This window comes from Oncorhynchus mykiss, chromosome 14, assembly GCF_013265735.2.
Source record: "Oncorhynchus mykiss isolate Arlee chromosome 14, USDA_OmykA_1.1, whole genome shotgun sequence".
Classification (NCBI taxonomy): Eukaryota; Metazoa; Chordata; class Actinopteri; order Salmoniformes; family Salmonidae; genus Oncorhynchus; species Oncorhynchus mykiss.
In genome coordinates this window covers 11,289,329-11,306,042 of record NC_048578.1, presented here as the reverse complement: position 1 = coordinate 11,306,042, position 16,714 = coordinate 11,289,329, and the positions used below count along the sequence as shown (strand labels likewise).

Below are 16,714 nucleotides of genomic sequence, written 5' to 3'. Positions count from 1 at the left end.
CTGGAGTAAATCCTTCCCATCCGACTCGTTGAAGAAAAATTCCTCCAGTGCGGGGTGAGTAATCGCTGCCCTGATATCAAGAAGCTATTTTCGGTCATAAGACACGGTGGCAGAAACATCATGTACAAAATAAGTTACAAATAACATGACAAAACATTTTTTTATAATAATAATCTTAATTTAAAAAATAAAAGATCTCACTACGCTAATTGTAACATCCTGTCACATACCTGTAGTTATAGAAGGAAAGGTGTTCACTGCATGATACCAGTCTGCTCAAATGACAAGAACAGGTTTGGGAAGGTTGTTGAAATCACCAGATCATCAACTGACACAATCTGATTGATTTCATGTTTCACTGTAAAGGCTATTTAATTCAATTAAATTAAAACTAGTATGGTATACTGGCAAACAGGCAGGCATCTTAGTGCTGAAACAGACTGGTATCATGTCTAGGACAACTGGAGTTAGACTTACAGTAACTGGTGTCAAGTGGGGCCAACTCCATATTTAACTTGGAGGACAATACAGATTCATACTGTGACTATGTAGGTCCTGCTGTTAGCTGGGTATTGCAGGTCACAATGTGACTACTGTGCCTCCAATATTCCCCCGTTAACTAGATGTCTAAAGGGAGCATAAACATTGGGTGTTGAACTGACACCACTGCTACAGTTGAGAAGTGTGTGTGCGTGTGGCTAAAATAGGGTATTTTATTACTGACAATCTACACATTACAAGCATAACCTAACCTGTAGCAGACATTTTCATGCCTTCAGAGAGAGATTCTAAACAATAAAATATATAAAGTTTCACACCAAAACACTGATGTTTGTTTACAAAACATTCTCAGTGAGCACATGCAGAAAGCTGAGACTAGACAACTCAACATCAGACTGTCTGTTGACATTTGTTCATAAGAATAAGTGCAGCACAAATCCTTGACTATCACATAATAAAATGGACTTGAAAATGTTATAAAAACCAATCCAAATAAAGTTGATTGGTCATATGCACAGGATACAGTGTAAACGGGGCAATTAAATACAACAGCCTAATGTAAAAAAAACAACAGTAAGCAAACTACAAGTGAATACAAATACTATATAAATACAAGTAGTAAAAAGTAGCAGACCGTGATATATGAGAGAAGAATAGGGCTACAGAATACTATGAATATATACTATACTATATGCTAAGTTAGGCTATTAGGCTCAACCAATGCCATGTATATCTGAGTTCTTGAATTAACTTGGGTTACTGAGAACGTAGATAACAAATAATAGCCTACTGGAAGGAAAATAACAAATGCATAAACTTAAATCTAATATGTAACCTATTTCTGTTGATTGGTGAATGTCTTCATTTATCTGGGTAGGTTGTTGAAATCACCAGATCATCAACTGACACAATCTGATTGGTGCACAACTTCATCCGCTTCATACAATTTTAACGCCAGAAAACAGATCTTTATCAAAAGGTGTGGAGATGCCGGGGATTGAACCCGGGGCCTCATACATGCAAAGCATGCGCTCTACCACTGAGCTACATCCCCCACATATTCAGTAAGTAAAAGGCACACTAGTTATACTGTATAATAAGTACAACATCAAGTTAATAGTCAGTGTAGGAAGTGTGAAACTCCTTGCACCTTTTTTTTTGCAAGTGCCTTCGTTTCATTCCATGTCTTTTAGCTAAAACATGATTGTTATAGTGTATCTGGTATGTACTACTTACTAGCGCTAAATTGCTACATTGTTTCATCACGCTCTGACAAACGCCGTCTTGAATATACTGCGACTGTGTGGTACGTGTAGGTATATCATCGGATCCCAGCTTCCGGTCTTCGAGGACGAGTTAGCAGCAGTAGCACATAGATATTCCTTCTAGTTTCGTTGACATTAGACACAACACCATGGCCGATAAAGCGCAGATACAAGATGCAATTAAAACACAAGGAGAAGTCGTGCGGAAGCTAAAGACAGAGAAAGCAAGCAAAGAGCAGGTCAGTATTCACGACGTTCAGTTTTATTGACATTTGGTGGAAACGTAGACTCTCGTGCCATATGCGATAAGCTAGCGGTAGCAGTGCCAAGACACCGGCCTCGACGGTTCTCTATCAGATGAATGAATCGCAAAATAGCTAGCTAGCGTTAGTTCAATTAGAAGTGGCATTCATGTCATGGCCATTGCGAAGTAAATAATGAATTATATTCTGATGCACGTGGCTAAGGTAGCTAATCATAGTGACCCAAATTATTCAGCAAAAAATAGCTGTCAGGCATCACGGCTGATGATGCAATCTCCCTGCAATTTGGCATAATTAGCAAGATAGCTGTCATAACATGCGCAATTGTTAGTGGGCTGGTCAATCGTTGTACATTTGTTTTTCAGCCTGCGTGAATACATAGTTCCTTTCAATGGCAGAATCTGTCTGTCTCCACCTTTAGTCTCTCTATCCTCAACTGTATTGTTCTCTCTACCTTTCCCTACCCGTTTCTCTCTGTGTTTCTATCTATTTGATTTGAATGCCAAGGGGCTGGAGCTCAGACCTTCCTACGTCACCAGATCAGGTCGTGTTCAGTAGGACACACAGTTTAATTATTTTGTTTTTATATCCAGATTTGTTCCTTGTGAACACGGCCCAGTGCTTGTTTGGTCCAGAGATAGGCCTTGTTCTGATTCCAGGGGTAAGTTAAGTCCTGCGCCCACCCATGTCTCTGGGCTGTGATAGGCCAGTTAGTTGGTTTAATTCTGGGCTGTGATTAGGATTGATGGTTTGATTGACCCCTGCCTCTCATGTTTTGTCCTCCATGTTGTGATGATGCGTCATGCCTGCCCTCCTCCCTAGTGATAGGGTTGCTCACCATTTTTCTCCTGTTCTTCCTGCTCGATGCCAACCACCCTGCTGGGGCCAAATCTACGTCCATCATCATCTACCTCCTCCACATGTCACTACTTGGGATCCAAACACTTCCACTGGATATTCCTGGATAACCCTGCTTTTGAATTGGATAACCCCTCACCTGTCTTGGTGGATGTTTTTTCTATTGGACTGTACTGCTGATGTGATGCCGCACTCCTGAACGGCCATTTTTGGTTGTTTTTTGGTTGCTTTTCCTGCTGCAATAAATACCCTGGGGTTGGCGGGCCATCGGTCTCGATTGTGTGTCCGCTCTCTACGCACCCTTTCTGGGATGACTGTGTCTCACGTAAGACCCATATTCTGGAGGCTGGAATGGGAATGGGGGAGGATCGGTTCAAGGTCCTGGTGAACACTGATTTTTAACCTTATTTGTTTCTTTCCTAGATCGATGAGGAAGTGGCCAAATTGTTAAAGCTGAAGGCTCAAATTGGAGGAGATGAAGGCAAACACCAATTCACGCTCAAGACTGCTAAGGTATAGACTGCCACCATGGAGAGTGCATCTCACAGGCAGTGAGAGAACTTGTTGTGTAATATGTTTACTACTTGTCTTTATTGAAAGTCCAAATCACTAGGTGTTGTATTGCTTATGCACTCCTTTTTCTCTCTCTTGCCCTCCCATCTCTTCATCTCCCTCTCCTTCTCTCTCTCAGGGCACCAGGGACTATAACCCTAAGCAGATGGCCATCCGAGAGAGAGTCTTCAACACCATCATTCGCTGTTTCAAACGCCACGGAGCCGAGACCATCGACACGCCCATCTTTGAGCTGAAGGTGTGTGTGCGTGGCAAATACACACACAAAACACACCGTTGACGAAGAGTAGAAAGAGATGAACTAGCCCCTCGATTTGTAATACATAATGTACTTAGGTTGACCATTTTCTCCCATCTATGATTTTGTAGGAAACGTTGACGGGAAAGAATGGGGAGGACTCTAAGCTTCATCTACGACCTGAAGGACCAAGGAGGAGAGCTGTTGTCCCTTAGATATGATCTCACTGTATCCTTGTATTAGTCCTGATGCATACATTGTTAAGTGGGATAGCTTGCAGATTGGCAAGTTAATTCCCAAAATTCCCCTAAAGCAAACCAGCTGTATATCCCTTTGTGGGTTTTATCCACGTTGTGAGCCAATCAGGTGTCTGTCTACAAGTCCTTGACCCCGCCCCCTCTCAGGTGCCCTTCGCCCGTTACCTGGCCATGAACAAGATCACCAACATCAAGCGCTACCACATCGCCAAGGTCTATTGCCGTGACAACCCTGCCATGACCCGCGGCCGCTACAGGGAGTTCTATCAGTGTGTAAGCATCCGAGCGATCGGGTTATTGGGTGAAACGTAAACCCTGGTGTTAGACTTTCAACATCAACTTTAACATTGGAATAGTTCTTGGTTTCTGCTACATCCAGGTGTTTGTGGATACACATGACCCATTTTCTAGCTCTCTATGTGCGTCTCTCCCCCTCCCAGGATTTTGACATTGCAGGCCAGTACGACCCCATGATCCCAGACGCTGAGTGCCTGAAGATTGTCCACGAGATCCTGAGTGACCTGGAGCTGGGAGACTTCCGCATCAAGGTAGGTCAGAGACACATCCACACATACACTACCCACGGTCAAACATCTTGAGATACAATCTGAAGCAAGGAATTTGTGGACGTACTCCTCCTAACTCTCATCCCCACCATAATATCCTCTCTGTGCAGGTGAACGACAAACGTATTCTAGATGGGATGTTTGCAGTGTGTGGTGTTCCAGATGACAAGTTCCGTACTATCTGCTCCACAGTGGACAAACTGGACAAGGTAAATCCACTGCACACAACCCAACTCTTATGTGGTTAAGGAAATGGAATGCATAACAATAAACCTGAGCAATATCTTAATATGCAAAACAAGTTGATAGGGATCAAATGTTTCTTTATTCTCTCTCTATAGATGTCGTGGGAGGATGTAAAGAGTGAGATGGTGAATGAGAAGGGTCTCTCTGAGGAGGCAGCTGATCAGATCGGACAATATGTCAGTATGCAGGGTGAGGACAGATCACACACGCAGACTGACCTTTGACCTTTCCCCTGTCTGAACTTGTCTGGTTGGTGTGTGTGTTCCAGGGGGAATGGACCTAGCTGAGCGCCTACTGCAGGACGCTAAGATGTCGCAGAGCAAGCAGGCGTGTGCCGGCCTCACAGACATGAAGCAGCTCTTCAGCTACCTACAGCTCTTCCAGGTCACAGACAAGGTGAGAGGTTGTCTGGTGACCAAGGTGATATGACTGAGGTAATCTGTACATCAATAGCTTACTCTGTAGAGGCATTTAGTTTAACAGAAATAGTTTTGGGGGTCAGCGGTTATACAGATATGATCAGCTGAAATTAGCCGGATAGGTTGCAGTCCTTTTGCCATATCATTAATCTCGTGTTCCTTCCTCCCAATCTGTCCTCTCTCTCCTCCCCCAGGTGGTGTTTGACCTAAGTCTGGCCCACTACACAGGAGTGATCTATGAGGCCATTCTGACTCAGAACGGCCCGGTCAATGTGGCGGCGAACCAGAATGGGGCGGACAAGAAGGCAGAGGAGGGCGTGAGCGTGGGCAGCGTGGCGGGCGCTACGACGGCCTGGTGGGCATGTTTGACCCCAAGGGCAGGAAGGTGCCGTGTGTGGGGGTCAGCATCGGCATCGAAAGGGTCTTCTCCATCATGGAGCAGAAGGCTGAGGTAAGGAAGGGGCATTATCAAACTGTCTATCAGCTGCCAGCTCTACACACAGACTTGTTTATTCATAAGTGCATGAGAGAGCCTGTGTGTCTGACTGGTGTGTTGGGATCTGGCCCCCCAAGCATCGGCGCAGAAGGTGCGCACCACAGAGACCCAGGTCATGGTGGCCTCAGCACAGAAGAACCTCCTAAACGAGAGACTGACTGCTGGGATCAAGGTGTGTTCAATCTAATTTTGATTACAGCGAGTGATGTGCATGTAGAGTTAATTTCACTTCTGAAAAGGCTGTGTGACTATTCATAAGAGGAACCTTTTTAATAGCACTGATATGACTGTGTTAGGCAGAGGTGATGTATAAGAAGAACCCCAAGCTGCTGAGCCAGCTGCAGCACTGTGGACTCTGGGATCCCCCTGGTGGCGATCCTGGGGGAGCAGGAGCTCAAGGATGGGGTGGTGAAACTCCGAACAGTCCACAGCCGAGAGGTGAGTCACACACACCAAACTCCCTCTTTACCTCTGTTGTCTGGTCTCCTTCACCATTAGTTACCATACCTGGTACGCTAGGTGGTTGCTAGTCCCCAGGACATTCACAGTATTAGGCAAGACTGCCTTCTCTTCTTGTGCACCAGATGCATGGAGTAGTCTACAATCCATATGTTAGTGCCACTGAATGAATATAAAATATATGTATTTGTTGCTGCCTTGGCCAGGTAGGTCTCCAATGTGCTTTTCCTGGTTGAATAAAACACCACCCCTCAAACATGTTTCTCTCCAGTCTGATTCTCAGGTTGACGTATCGAGAGCAAAACAAATCAAGAAAAGGACCTCACATCATGGTTTTTGCCTGACAACAGCACCCTGGGTTGTGGCCCAAAAAGTTCACCACAGGTAAACAGGTCTCACCGCTGCCTTCAACTGTGGAATTTGTTCCACTCGTCCAGGCTGCTCTCATTAAGACCTTTAAAGGCAGTGGTTTCATGCCAACTACCCAGACACCTGCGTAGCCTCAAGGACAATGAACATAAGACATACTATTGAGGCACTGTTGCAAGTCACTGCATTACAGCTTCAGTCTGAGCACCAAGGTAAAATATGCCTGTTCTTTTAACCCACCAATAAACTGATTAATCTGATATTTGCTTGATTAGTTCAGTTCAATACATGAGCATATTTCAGATGTATACCAAACAACTGCTGGACATTTGACAAATCTCATTTTATTATGAGAAACAATTAAATGGTGCAGAAACATGCAAAAGTGGTTCAAAATAAAAGTAAAATCATGCATCTACTTACTAAGTATAAAAGAGTGCAAAACATGAAGTATTTTCATAATTAAAACAAAGTATGGGATCTGTGCTTCAACACTATCAGGCCCTGTACAGAGCGCTGAGGACCTGCTGGGCTGTAGCTCTGCGAGCCTCTTCCTGTATGGCTCCAGGGGTGGGACCGGGCAGTGTCTGCACCATCCCAGTGAAGGGTGTGGCCAGCCCCGGCACATACACCCGGTAGCTGAAGCACAGGAACCCGTCAGGCCCCATGTGGCGGTACTGCAGGTCATAGAGGGGCTTCCCCTGCCCGTACACCTCACACACACCCTGGAGCAGGGCTGCTGCATCCACAGGAGGCACCACGGTCACCTCCCTGAGGGATTCAGGAGCAGCGTGCACCATGGGAGGGGGTGCCCTCACAGCCCGGGAGAAGGCAGGGAGCTGACGCTGGGCGAGGCGCAGGGGAGGCCGGGGGCTGTCGAGGAGGGAGCAGTGGGGAGGTTTGGGAGAAGGAGGCGTTTTGGAGGGTCTGGGAGGCTCTTCGTGCTTGGGCCTAGAAGAGGACTGCCACTTCAAAGTGATGGCCAGCCCAAAGCGTTTCTTAAAGGCTGTAGAGAGAGGAGAAAAGGCAAACGGAACACATTAAAGGTCAGATGGGAGCATTTCAAATGTAAGAGCTGCTAACAGAAAGCTGTGTATGCTGATCAGTACACTGAATCTCCATGAGAACCCTGGCCTACCTTCAATCAGCACCTTCTTGGCCATGGAAGCTGCATGGTGGGAGGCATAGACCACCACTGCAGACAGCCCCTGTTCCCGAGGCCCTGCTCTCAGGGACACGCCCTCTACCCCCTCAGAGAAGTCCAGCAGCACCTGCAGGTGGGACACAAGAATTACACACACAGACCAAACATCTAAACTGCAAATTCAGCTATTTTTGTAATGTTCTGTTTCTACATGCATCATTCCCACCCCACAAGTCCCTCCACCTGAACCACCCACCCCTCCCTCCTGACCTGCAGCAGTTGCTCCCTCCTTGTGCTGGTGGGCAGCTCCCCAAGACAGAGCTGACGTTTCTCTGTGCTGCGCCGTACACTGAGGCGTGCCCCTGACTCCAGGGCACGGCCATGCAACGAGCGGATGGCGGCAGCGGCCGAGGCAGGGCTGTCGTACTTGGCGTAGGCAAAGCCACGGTTCTGTCCGCTGAAGTTCATCATGAGGCGGAACTCCCAGAGAGGGCCCACCGCACGGAACAGCGGAATCAGCTGGTCCTCAAAGACATCCCGCGGGATCTGGCTGATGAACACCTCACAGCCCGGCCCAGGGGGGGCGCCAAGCCAATCTAACCACCAGAGGGAGCAGTGGAGTCAGGAGTGGATTTCATTTGCAAGTTATTTTCTCTCCCTAGCCTTTCTCCTAACTTTTTGATGTTTACAGATCTGAAGGGTATGGATAGGTATAAGCAGTGTAATGGAGGAACTTTTTCCACTTTACAGATCAGCAAACAGAGGTGCCCAGGGACGTATTCATTACGCGGATTCTGTTGCAAAACGTTTCTTAAGCGGAGGCAAATGGAACAGTAAGGGACCTACCGGAATGTTCAATAGAAACGGTTTGCTTCTGAAATGGTTACGTAATGAATACACCCCTGGTGAATTTGCCTTAATTCCAATTGGCTTGCCAGTCTTTTCACTGTAGATGAGTAAGATGAGTAAGTAGATGTGTGAGCTGATCACTTCACCAACAGGTGTGTGCCATTAGAGTGATTAGGTAAAATGGCTATTGCCATGCAGGAGATGTAGGCATATAGATTTTGCCAAAATTATCCACAACTCTACAGTTCTTCATACATTGAATATACTTCCAGTGGTGGAAAAAGTATCCAATTGTCATACTTGATTAAAAGTAAAGATAGTAGAAAATGACCCACACAAAACTAAGGTAACCCAGTAAAATACTACCTGAGAAAGTCTAAAAGTATTTGGTTTTAAATATACTTAAGTATCAAAAGTAAATGTAATTGCTAAAATATACTTAAATCAAAAGTATGTGTAAATTAAAATTCCTTATTAAGCAAACCAGGCACAATTTATATTTTTGGGATAGCCAGGGGCACACTCAAATTATTTGCATACAAAGCATGTGTTTAGTGAGTCCACCAGATCAGAAACAGAGATTACCAGGGAAGTTCAATTAATAAGTGCATGAATTGGACCATGTTCATTTCCTGCTAAGCATTAAATGTAAGGAGTACTTTTGGGTGTCAGGGAAAATGTATGGAGTAAAAAGTACACTTCTTTAGGAATGTATTTAAGTAAAAGTTGTCAAATATATATAGTAAAGTACAGATACATCCAAAGACAATTTATGTAATCCTTTACACCACTGGATACCTCAAACTGTCTGATGCCTACCACTGAAAACATGAGCATTTACAGCACCATAGGCCATTTGGTTCCAATCATACATACCATCAGGTGGACCTCCATATTTTCTCTGGCCATTGACTTGGGTCAGTTTGACGTCAGTCTCCTGCAGCCACATCTCCAGCGCCTTCAGTCGCTCCGGGTTCAACACCTGCTAGAACAAAGATTGAGAGGTTTATCTTTTCAATCTACTTTATGAAGACACGTCGTGAGAGTATTATTAATCTTTCAATATATAGTCCAATTTTGAAAATGTGCTTTTTTGTTATCCAACGGAGTGGGTAGTTGATCAGAGGCCTCTGTACTTGACATGTGGGTTTTGTAGATCAATACTAAACAATTAACGGCTTTTGCAAACAAACCTACAGAATCAGTTAACATTTTGCGACCTTTATAATACCCGAGAACGGCTCTCTTATTTACAACTAGGAACACTTCGGGTGATACTGACATAAGTAGGCTACGGGTGTTGAATTGTATGAGCAAATGTTTTGTGAAACAAGCAACATTTCGAGAACTTCACTTGCAAAAGGCATTAATTGCACACCATTGTCCAGTGTGTGAATCATATTACATGAAGGCCAGCAACTTAGTGAACTGCTTTAGATACACGTCCATGGCAAGTTATCGGTGTCATGTTAATAAACAACGCGTTAAAACAAAAACGGTGTTATGCTATTTTAGTTTACCTGACTTGAACGCTCCTCCATTCTCCTAGGTTTCGAAAAAGTAGCAACAATTACCTAATCTGCTTTCTAGTCATTAGTGGTACCACGGTGAAATCCCGTGACCTTAGGTAAAAAATCGATTGGATCACGGAGGAGGTTGGGGGCGTGTGCAAAGGTTGTTAAATTAGTCACGTTTGAAGACGATGGTGATGGAAAGGCCACTTGAAGCAGTGCATGTTGAAAGTAATTTAGAGCAGAAGCCTCAAAGTATTTGAACTGCACTGGGTTTCGACAGGTAGTTCTAGGTGCATTTTCAACAGGTGCATCCTTCGCTAATCCTGAGCTGAATGAAACATTTAAACGAAACAACTACACGTTTCAAATGATGACTTTGGTCCCCTGCGGAGAGGGGTGCGACTACACCTTTCTCTCACAAGATGTCAGCCTACGTATGTGTCATCATAATGATTACGCTCTCAATACGACCTTGTGAACTTCTCAGTACACACGAATTGAGCACATCCTCAAACGCAGTTTGCACACTGCCAGTCGTTCTGGATTGTGCAACATTTTTTTTTTTGTATCCCTGCAGTGGTGTTATTGGTAACTCATCTGTAGGCCTATGGCATATAATGGAGGTACATGAGGGGAGGGAGTATGGGGTTTTGTAGTATTTTGTAGAGTATGAGGCTGGATTGGACCATGGGGTTAGGCTTGCTTGACTGGGTTTGGTGTGGTTCTGCTTTGTAGTGTGATGTAGCCAGGTGTCACTGGGGCTGCTGTGTCTGTCTGCCATTAAAGGAGTGTTTCCTTATTGCTGCTAGCAACTCCCCACCACACCTGCACATCAAGGTCTTCTCTCTCTGTAACATCCATTTTTAATTCTTGGGTCCGGGGTCTGTGTATGTGCAACGCCACGCCACAGACCGTTGGTAATTAGAGCCGTTCGTTTGAGGCTGAAAAAAGCGGGCTGTAAACATCCTCAACCTGCTTGCTCTGTGAGTCACGGTGTGATAGCAGGGGCTGACTGTCTGTGTACAAAACAACACAGTGGGGGTGGTGGGTGAACCGTGAATTGCTACCTTGGAGTATTTTGGCCATGTCTTTGAGGTGGTGCAATCCATTGCACCCTCAGATCACTTTTATGGATTTTTGATCATGCCTTTAAGAGTAGCTTGTTCATTTCCCTCTGCCAAAGAAAGGTGAGATGGAAATTTGGAGAAGAGGGAGAGTTTCCTGTTTCCTCCTCTTTGACTGTTCCCTGTAGACTGCTTTATCTGAAGTATCTCTATGAAACAAAGTGAATTACTGTATCTAGACTTCCAGATAAGAGCTCTGCTTCAGGCTAATGAGATTTACATCAAGGTCAATTTTTATTGACCATGGCTTCTGGACTTAATGCTGAGGTGGATATACAGTAGATTAATGTGTTTTCCACTTTGTGCTGGTTTGAGGGTTCTCTCCCTTCTCTCTGCACCATCCTGTGTGTTTGTGTGTCTTACCATGAAAGGCTGTGGTAATTGACTGCAATATAAAGTGTTGACTTGTGCGACAAAGGAACACCCACAGTACTCACAACAGCACAGGGCCATTTACTGGTTACAGGGCACTGTATCACACATTGTGTTTGTCTATGCAAAACAAACTATAGGATTTAGTTCTGCATAATTGTTACATCACTGCAAGCACAACTGCTTCCTGTCACATTGGCCTTGGTTAGGAGACACGTACATGGCAGTAGCAGGGAGCCACAGGGGACTGCCCATTGAAAGTATGTTTTATTACTGTAAAATTCATGGCAACTGTGTTGGTGAAGAAATCTAATGTCTTCTCAATAGAAAAAGCATTTAAAACTGAGTTGGCTTCTGCTATTTTATGCTGCTGCCTTTGGGTAATTTCCAGCTGTATATCTTTCTTAGTTTTAAAAGCTGGCAGGTACATTTTGAAGTAGAGGCAAACTTTCCAGAATATCTTCTCCCAAAGTATTCAGAGTCAAATTAGTCACGGAGACTGTCACTCTTTTGCTAAGACATGTCAGCTGCATAGCGACAGCAGATTCTGAGCCGTAGGGCCTTGGCGTCACACACACGCATGCGTGTGCACACACACACACACACACAGCTGTGTCCCCGCCTCTTTCACCTAAACATCAGGGGGAGGGAGTGATCTCTTTTCCCAGTCTAACCTGAGGGTGTGCCCCCGGGCAGAGTCAATCTGTTCCCTGTCACCCTGCATCTCCTCAGCTTTGCTCAGCCGTTACACAACTCCCAACAAGTCTTCAAGACTTTGAAACAAACTTTTAAAGGTGCAATATGCAGACATCACTCCGCCATTTCCTGGTTGCTAAAATTCGAATATAGTTTGCCTTATTTCAGTTTGTGACAAAACAAGCAATGTCTAGATAATCACTGTACCATCTAAACCGCTGTGAAATATATTTTCATTAACCAAAAATGCTGTATTTTCAGCTGTTTGAAGCTGGTGCTGAAGGCGTTCAGGGCCTTTCTTACTCAGGACTTTGATCATGTATTTTTAAGACTATTATGTCGGAAGCATTTATCAGCATTTTATTTATGGTTTTGGGAATTGGTCTCTAAAAGAACTTTAGTCTGTAAGAATGTTTTTGTTTGTTTTTATGCCCACCTATGTATAGAGCCAGAGTACTAGATTCAATGATAGTTACATATATACAGTGTGCTGTCATGTTTTTGTGTGTGTGTGTGTCTCTCTCATATGTGAAAGATTTTTATGGATTTGTGTCTGGGCACTGCTGATCAGTGGCAGACGGGCCTAATTCAGCCAGGTGATAACATGTGTCATTGTTCCTTTGTGTGGCTGTTGGTACTGCAGCTAATGTCTACTGCTGTGTGTAGTCTAGCGTGTTGGTCAAGTTTAGCTCTGGAGGCACATTTTCAAAGTGATGCGTTTGCTCTCCTTCCCTCTCATAACCCACAACCCCCTCCCGCCCTCCGATGTTCCTGATAGTGATATGCGTGGAACCAAGTGGTCACTCACCAGGAGAGACATATCTATGTACTGTGACAACAATAACACACTGCCGCCAGCCTATGTTTAATAAGGAAGTGTGTTGAGCAATGTGTGTGTGTGTGTACGTGCGCCCGTGTGTGTGGTGAGTCATTAGAACTGAACTTAAACTTGACAATCTCAGTGTGCCTGTAATATAAATTACATTTTCAACTAAACACATTTTTTAGCATTTATTTGCTGCTCTTTAATTACTTGTTACTTTTATTTCTTATTCTTAAATGTTTTATTTATTTTGTACTTTTTTTAACTGCATTGTTGGTTAGGGGCTTGTAAGTAAGCATTTCATTGTAAGCTCTGTTGATTCAGCTCATGTGACTAATATCATTTTATTTGTATATCATTTGGTGTGTGTGTGTTCGTTCACGCACATGTCTATATCATTTTATACAAGGGGTGGGTCTAATCCTGAATGCTGATTGGTGTCTATTCCACCAGTTACTACCGACTAAATCTATGATGTTAAAATGCATATTTACTCTGTTCCATCTGACTGCGCAATCCACTGTCTCATCAGCCCAGCCAGGTAAGTTATGAACTTGATCTCCACTATAAAAAGCATGTAGACATTATCTCACATTTCTTAGACTAACATCTAGTTAACAACAGCGGAGATGAGAAGGGTGTCATCCAGGCGACCTCATACGCTTCCCCTATGGTCCTAGTGCGTAAGACCGATGGGAGTCGTGGTCTATGTGTTGTCTGTAGGCGACTGAATGCAAACACTAGACGTGATGCTTTTCCTCTGCCTCCCATCGACGAAAGTTTTGATGCCCTTCACGTCGCAAAGTTCTTTTCGACTATTGATCTTGCTAGTGGTTACCATCAGGTTGCATTGCAAGAACGTGACCGACACAAGACTGCATTTACAACTCCTTTTGGCCTATGGTAGTATCTTAGGATGCCGTTTGGGGGTTGTAATGGGCCTGCGACGTTTTAACGACTCATGCAAGTTAGTCTTTTAGATACTGTTAGTATACTTGGATGACAAACTCGTGTTCTCTCAGATGTTCCAGGACCACTCGGAGAGACTTGAGACAGTTCTGAAGAGACTGAAAGAGACGGGGTTGAAAGTGAAGCTTGAGAAGTGCCATTTCCTTCCTTCAGCAAGAAGTATGTTTCCTCAGCAGAGGGTTCTGGGGCAGACCCAGAGAAGATCACCTCCGTAAAACAGTGGCTAGTCCCCAGTACACTCAAAGATCTGAGGTTGTTTCTTGGTTTCTGTAGCTAATACAGAAGGTTCATTGAGGAGTTTTCCAAGCTGGCTGGTCCTTTCCATGACCTAGTCAATGCGTGCCTCAGAGAAGGTAGCCCTGCAAAAGCTAAACGCTTGTTTGATGGTTCATGGACATCTGAGTACCAGGCTGCTTTTGAGCTGTGGAAAGAGAAACTTACCACTGCTCCTGTGTTAGGTTATCCTGATTTTGCTCGTACTTTCATTGTAGACACAGATGCAAGTGGCTTAGGATTAGGTGCTGTTGTTTACCAGCAGCAAGGAGATAAGAAGAGAGTAATAGCGTAAGCCAGCAGGAGGCTCCGTAATTCTACAGTACTACTACAGTAGTATGAAACTTGAGCTCCTCGCCCTCAAGTGGGCTGTTTCAGAAACATTTCGAGGTTATCTTTTGGGCTCTAAGTTCACTGTGATAACAGACAACAACCCCCTGTGTCACCTCGCCACAGCCAAGTTAGGTGCCATCGAGCAAAGATGGGTGGCTCAGTTAGAAGTGTTTGACTTCGAGGTCAAGTATCGCCCGGGACGCTGCAGTGCAGCTGCAGATGCCCTCTCTAGGCAGCTGTTTGCAGGGGAGCCTGAGCCTGGTAATGATCATGCCAAGTATGACGATTGTGTGGCAATTTGCAATGTCATTCGAAAGGGGACAGCTCTAGAACCAGACTTAATGACAGCAGGAGCCAAGTGCTGTAAGATCAAACAGATTTGTGCCTCAGAAGCCAGGGTGGCTACTGATAGTAGTGAGTCTCAGGGTAACTCACCAACACTTCCTGGTTACTCTAAAGATGAGTTCCAGAAGTTTCATGACCCTACACTTAGGGGGCTGAGGAAGGTTTGGGACAAACAGAACAAATCTACTCACAAGGAGAGGTCATGATTAACTAAGCCAGATATGTCCACGCTGAAGCAGTGGCATCGAGTAAAAGAGCAAAATGGGTTGTTGTACTGTGTGATTGAGGACACCCATGTAGGTGAATGTCACCAGCTCCTATTGCCAGCTTGCTTGAAAGGACCAGTACTTGAAAGTGTACATGATTGCATGGGCCACCAGGGGATAGAACGCACACAGAATCTACTTAGACAGAGATGTTTCTGGGTTGGGATGTATGAAGATGTTGAGCAGTGGGTGAAGAAATGCCAGAGATGTATTCTGACAAACATGCCACAGCCCAAAATACAGGCATCAATGAAAACCTTCCTAGCTTCACGGACCCTTGAAGTTGTTGTGGTGGATTTATTTCACCATCCTTGAACCTGCATCTGATGGTTGTGAAAATGTGTTATTGGTAACAGATGTTTTCACTGAGTTCATTCAGGGGTTCCCTGTTCGTGATCAGAAAGCGGAGACTACAGCTTAGGTCCTTCTCAAGGAGTGGTTCATGAAGTATTGGGTGCCTGAGTGATTGCACTCTGACCGAGGGATACATTTTGAGTGTGAAGTCTTCGCCGAGTTGTGTAAGCTTTATCGAGTCAAGAAAACCTGCACGACCCACCATCACCCTGAGGGGACCGCTCAGTGCGAAATGTTTAATAGAACGCTCATGATCTCCTGCTCACACTGCCTCCATAAAAGAAGCACTGTTGCCCCGAGCAGTTACCAGAGTTGGTGTATGCCTGCAATGTGATGCCCAATTCACCACTGGGTACTTGCTGTACTACCTGCGTTTCAGGTCCATCCACACCTTCCTGTTGATGCTTTGTTAAGTCAAGAGCAGGTGCTTGACAAGAAACATGACTGGTTGGTTGTTCACCAGGAGCGTTTGAACGAGGCAAGTGAACGAGCAAGAGAGTACACAGAACAAAAAGCAGCAGAGAGAGTTGAACTTCAAAGTCCCCCCATTGATGTCGGCCAGCTGGTTTACTAACGCCACAGCCCTAAGGGTAGAAACAAGATTCAGGATGCTTGGGGTCCTACTGTGTACAGAGTGATCGAGGTACAGGGTACTGCACATGCATTCGAGCCATTAGAAGGTGGGCCTGTAAAAACGGTTCATAGGGTTAATCTAAGGCCATGTGTGAGAGACTGTCCTGTCCCTGCTCATAGGCTAGTGAAGAACAGTGTGCCAGTAACCCCCATCACCTCTCCTGTTAAGTTTTTGTCAGAGCCTTCTACTCCTGAGATTGTAGTGTTTGAGGAAGTCTCCCGTCCAAAGGTAACTTGAGAGGAAAACACAGAACCTGTGGGTAATGCTGATAGTGACAGTTATTCTTCCAATAGAGGCAGATGATTTTGTGAATGATCCTGAGATTGAAGTGCCTGTTCCTACTCCGCGCAGAAGTACCAGAGCAAACGCTGGGGTACACTCAAACCCAAAAAACATTCCTAAATCAGCTTATAATAATGCATTCATTCAGTCCTGCAGTGTTGTCCCAGATTATAACCATTCTGGGAACTGTATTCTTCAGGCGAAGCTGTAAGAGAAGTTAAAATCT

General features: G+C 44.8%; 1 protein-coding gene, 1 non-coding gene and 1 pseudogene across 5 annotated transcripts; 1 reads left to right on the top strand and 2 right to left on the bottom strand.

The window, feature by feature from the left end:
* Positions 1–1,483: 1,483 nt before the first annotated feature.
* trnaa-ugc lies at positions 1,484–1,555 on the bottom strand. The gene has a single exon. It is a non-coding gene; the product is annotated as a tRNA-Ala (tRNA).
* A 1,533-nt stretch (positions 1,556–3,088) lies between these two features.
* LOC110488796 lies at positions 3,089–6,770 on the top strand (annotated as a pseudogene).
* Positions 6,771–6,834: 64 nt separating this feature from the next.
* dnd1 (DND microRNA-mediated repression inhibitor 1) lies at positions 6,835–10,157 on the bottom strand. 4 transcript variants are annotated; one of them, XM_036942647.1, is made up of 5 exons: positions 10,024–10,157; positions 9,380–9,488; positions 7,925–8,250; positions 7,649–7,781; positions 6,835–7,516 (listed from the first exon to the last, which is right to left on the bottom strand). In XM_036942647.1, exons 1-5 carry the CDS (start codon positions 10,042–10,044, stop codon positions 7,008–7,010), a joined length of 1,098 nt encoding a protein of 365 aa, XP_036798542.1. In that variant the 5' UTR covers positions 10,045–10,157; the 3' UTR covers positions 6,835–7,007.
* Positions 10,158–16,714: the final 6,557 nt, after the last annotated feature.

Coding starts and splice junctions, on each gene's coding strand:
- dnd1 (XM_036942647.1), bottom strand. CDS start 10,044: ATGGAGGAGCGTTCAAGTCAG. Junction 9,489..10,023: donor TGGAGGAGCGTTCAAGTCAG/GTAAACTAAAAT, acceptor TCTTTGTTCTAG/CAGGTGTTGAACCCGGAGCG. Junction 8,251..9,379: donor ATATGGAGGTCCACCTGATG/GTATGTATGATT, acceptor TCTGGTGGTTAG/ATTGGCTTGGCGCCCCCCCT.